General features: G+C 38.2%; 1 protein-coding gene across 3 annotated transcripts in view; it reads right to left on the reverse strand.

Moving 5' to 3' along the window:
- LOC138952782 (uncharacterized) overlaps positions 1–4,699 on the reverse strand; it is a 29,440-nt gene extending 24,741 nt beyond the window's left edge. For all 3 annotated transcript variants that reach the window (XM_070324516.1, XM_070324517.1, XM_070324515.1), the window contains exons 1-3: positions 4,572–4,699; positions 1,626–1,910; positions 474–585 (exon numbers count right to left, since the gene is read on the reverse strand). In XM_070324516.1, coding sequence (XP_070180617.1) covers positions 474–585; positions 1,626–1,901 — 388 coding nt within the window. In that variant the 5' untranslated portion in view covers positions 1,902–1,910; positions 4,572–4,699. The remainder of the gene's footprint in view (positions 1–473; positions 586–1,625; positions 1,911–4,571) is intronic.
- Between the last annotated feature and the right edge of the window lie 201 nt (positions 4,700–4,900).

The following is a 4,900-nucleotide window of genomic DNA, read 5'->3' on the forward strand; positions in this document are numbered from 1 at the left end:
ACACAAAATTACAGAGTGCAATTGCAAATGATTTGTTAAGTCAGGAATATTAAAGTATCACTTTTGATAGCTTTTGCCAACACAAAAATGATTGTCAAGCAACCAATCACCAAAACACTATCTACTGGATTAAGTTCACTTTTCTCATCACTGATATTTCATTTTTTTTTTAAACCAATAATATGACGCCAATATCTGAATAAACAAAAACACTGTTTTTATCATCCAGCACTTTCTCAAGTTTCTCTCTGTGTGTGTGTGTGTGTGTGTGTGTGTGTGTCTGTTTATAAGTGTGTCTCTCATAAACCTCCGACTGTTGAAGTGTCATGTTCTAGTGCATCTCAATATTTTACTTTTAGTTTGTACGTCACCAGTCATTTGCCCAATTGTCACAGTTAATGAGTTATAAATGTATCCTTTTTTCATTAATACTTGGTGTGCACAGTTTGTGATCTTATGTAAATGATAATAACCTATTCCTGATCTCCTGACCCGGTGCATCGCACTTTTGCAGGACTCAAAAGTTGGAAACATCTCTGTGTCCTCGCCTGCCATTTCCTGCTCTGCCTTCAGCTCCCTGTACACCTGCGGATGCAAAACAGAACTTGAAGGATAAGATTGTATAGTCCTGTGAGGTTACCAGTATGGTACTGGTAGCTCCCTTTTTCTCTCTCTTTTTTTGGCATGGGTCTATTAATGTTTCCAAGTCCTGAGACTTTCGCTGTGAACTTTGGTTTTGTATTGTGCGCATGCGTGTACATGGGGGTGTTCGGACACTGAGAAGAGTTTGCACAAAGATGAGTCTGGGAAATAAATCACTAGCCCACGCTGATAACAACTGGTTTTGAAGCCAGTGCCGCTACTGACTGATCTATTTAAGGGAAGGCGTAGGTGGGGAGTGGGGGTTGTTCTTAGGCTTCAGAAACAGTTCACATCAGAAGAAAACTACCAAACTGAGCACAAGCAATACAATGACATACGTCACCCCAAACATGCGACACAAGGACTTGAGTTCTCCATTTTTATTACGCCAACAGCAAAGCTTTGATCCTTGATGATGAGATATATTACAGACTGGACTGTCTTAATTGTGGCTTTTTGTCAATGTCATGTCCCATCTGTTCAGATTTTTAACCATGGGTCGTAAAACAGTGGTCTAGCTATATATACTGCAACAATTTCAATCTCTTTGTCCTCTGTCTGTCTGTCTGTCTGTCTTTCTCTGTCTTCTTAATAATTGTTATGTCTGTCTGTCTCTCTTTCTTTACTCTCGAGCCAATCAAATGCAGAATTAAATATCCAGTAGATCCAGTAGATTTTGGAAATCTAATGGTACATTCTACTGTGTAATAAAAAGTCCATTTCTGCGGCAGTGGGGACATTTTCTTTCCAGTAGTTTTGATTAGCCAATGACACGAGTTTTCTGCTAGTGCTAGGTAAAAATCTAATATCACTTTTTTATCAGGCACAATATTGGCACAATATACCCATTTTGTTAAGAGAGTCAATCAAGCGCAGAGATACTGGGTAGATTTGCTAATCTGCCAGAAGATTATACTGGGCAAAAGTCAGTTTTGGTGTTCCATGATCTGTAGCAAAGTACACCCCACTATTGACAGGCATACCTGTGGTATTGGCAATCTAGGGTTCGCGCTGACACGTGTACAAAGTTCTGCTTTCACCACCCTTGCCTTCGCCTCTTTTTCATCCTGCTGGTGACTGTGGTTTATCACTTTGATCACATTGGGCGGATCCGAAAGATCCGCTTTCAGCCTTCCTGGGCATGCTGAAATGGTACATCTCCAAAACTGAAAGTCACCATTCACTTGGTCTCGTCTGTACACGTAGTCATTGAAAATCAGATTCAACCCTCGTCTTGATTTCACAATTTCAGCTTCCATCTTGTCAATCTGCACAGATATATTTTATAATCAGTTTAGGTTGTTACTGTTAGATATTGACTGATTGACTTTGTCAAAATATACATGTATCAGGACTGATCTATACACAACTGTTTAAGATTTTTCCAGTTTCTTCTCTCAATAAAAATAAAGGCGGTAATGTTGAACTCTAGCGTGATAAATTCATAGCTCATAATTCCGAGGCATTTAATTTTAAGCCTCCAGAACCTGCACTTTTAAGCATAACAAGTCATTTCAGATCCCTTGGAGTTTGAAGTCCCAGAATGAACTGTACGAACAGCACAAGACTAAGTGCGCAAGGAAAAGATCCTGTAATCCATTTCAGAGTTCGGTGGGTTATAGAAACACGAAAATACCCAGCATGCTTCTTCCGAAAGCAGCGTATGGCTGCCTAAATGACGGGGTAAAAACAGTCATACACGTAAAAATCCACTCGTCGAGTGTACGTGGGAGTTTCAGTCCACAAACCCAGAAGAAGAAGAACTGTACCAATGCATATGAATTACATGCGTCAAAGAAGGAATTATCCGTGTAAGCTGGAAGTTGATTTTGTTGAACATTTTTTTTATGAGTGCATACCGGTAAAGTTGTTTTGGACGAAGATAGAAAACTGGATAGAGGAAAAGGCTGGATTAAGGGTTAAGTTGAAGATGCAGGATATAATATTTGGCTATCAAGACACAAGTTGTTGTAAAAAGTTGAGAAATTTTGTAAATCGCGTAATATTAATTGGGAAAATGTGTGTTAGTATTTTTAGAAAGACAACTTGTCGGGGATCAGTGTTTGTAATTTTTGAGTTTCAAATATTAAGTAGAAAATTTGATTTGTAAATATAAGGAAAAAAAGAAAAAAAAACAGAAAAAAATCAACAAAATTTTTTTTTTTACAAATTTTTAAAAAAAAATTAAAAAAATCCGTGTAAGCCAACAGGGAAGGCAACTCTGTCGTGTAAGTGATGTCTCTTGGTTGACAACATATGCATTTTCGCATCATTTTCCTTGACCAAACAACCAAATTAATCAAATATGATTAAGTTTGGAGCTCAATCCATCAATTAATTTCATGACAAATGTTCTTTGGCTTGATTACAGGGACTTGTATGTTGTATCAAATATAAGTAAACTTAAAACGTCGAAAAGGGCCCAGTTTACGACTAGTAGGAGTAGGAAGAAGAAGAAGAAGAAGAGGAAGTAAAGAATGCCACTGGATTCTAAGCTATGAATTTATCTCACTAAAGTTCAACATTACCATAAAGGCAAGGAAAATAACAGTGCATAGTATGACATTTAATTTAACAATTGACAGTTTCCACAATCACACTTGTGTCACTGTCAGCAACATATATTATATAATATAAGTTTTGGCAAAAGCTATACACACTCCAAGTGTATACAGGACCGATGGGTCTGTATACACTCCGACAATGAAAAGCTCTGCTTCAAATCTTTAGCCAATGAAATGCCCCGTTACACTTACAAGTTGTTGAGAAGTAGCCAATGACAAATCGAAACTGACAATTGACATTGACTTCTGCTATCACTTTTTCGGAGTATCGAAAGTTGGCAAACAATGTACATTCACATAGTATATCAAACCACTTCTGCTAGTTCTGGGTCGATAAACATTCAAACTGTGTTTCAATACTCCGATAATAAACTGCAGAGCAGCATCAATTTTTGTGTGTGTTTGTTTTTCGTGTGTTTGTCTCTTTGATACTATGTATCTGAAGTGCACTGCGTTCCTTCGCAAAATGGCATCGAATGACACCCCGAGTGTTGATGTGGTTTTCTGGTCTTTTCGTTTTATGCACACAGAATGAAATCTACATTACTGTAAAGTGTAAAGGCAGTGGAGCATCAGATTGTTTTTGTTTTTGAACTCTGTGATAACCAAGTGCTCTGCATTCCTATCATAAAGTGGCATTGAATGGCAAATTCGATTCGCGACCGGAAGTTAACGCCGGAGTCTATACAGGGGCAGAATCTTGTATACACTCTGCGCGCGTATACAGTGTTGCTGCCAGCCTAAGAAGACAATAGGTCATTTGGACCTCCCTAAAAAAAAACCAATAGGTCCAAATTAATGTCCTGGCTTTAAAAAAACAATAGGTCCAAATTACCATGCCGTAGTATTATATTGATGAATTTTCCGCTGTTTTCGCCGTTTTCGGTAAATAGGTACACCAGCTGGATCAGGTATTTCCGTAAACACAGCCTCGAGTGTCAATGACGACAAACACAGACTCGGCACCGAGTGCATTTTCACTCGTAGCGAACATGAGCATTTCGATCGGGGTTTGTTTTCCGACTTTGCAACTCCCATTCCATTCATTGCAGACCTTGTCCGCCTTGTACGAATATATATATATCTATGTATTGGTCAGTTGACCACCAAAACGTAAAAACTATCGGTCCATCGACCGGACAAGGCTAGGTCCAATGCGTCAAATCAGAAAGGAATGCGTCAGAGACCGAAGACCGAGGTCTGGCAACAACATTGCGTATAGCCAGTGCGATAAGTTTTTTTCAAACATTCTGTTACGTTTCCTGGGTTTTCAGAGTCATGCAGTTTCCCTCTGTATTTGACTATTTCGTAAGCAACATTTACACAAAAAAATCAACTTTCACCTCCATATCAATTCATGCATACCTTAAAAAAAAGGAGGGGCGCCTCTGAAACTAAAACAAACAGTTAAGACTGTAAGATCGAGACAGAATTGAACTGCTGAAATAAAAACCTCTTTGGATTTTGAAACAGGAAGTTAGGTTTGAGCCAACAAAGCCGCTTGTTAAAACATTGCCAACGTTAGTATTTTCAATTTTAATTTTAATGAGCTGTTGTTTTGGGTGCCTTGCATTACTATTACATTGTTCAATAATGTTTAAATGCATTAAACATTTTAAACATACATTTTTGTTCAGGATCAGCCTTTGCGGTTTTATAAAAATAAAATTGTCTAGCTCTACTTGCACTTTGGT

Source organism: Littorina saxatilis, linkage group LG17 (genome assembly GCF_037325665.1).
Source record: "Littorina saxatilis isolate snail1 linkage group LG17, US_GU_Lsax_2.0, whole genome shotgun sequence".
Taxonomy (NCBI): Eukaryota; Metazoa; Mollusca; class Gastropoda; order Littorinimorpha; family Littorinidae; genus Littorina; species Littorina saxatilis.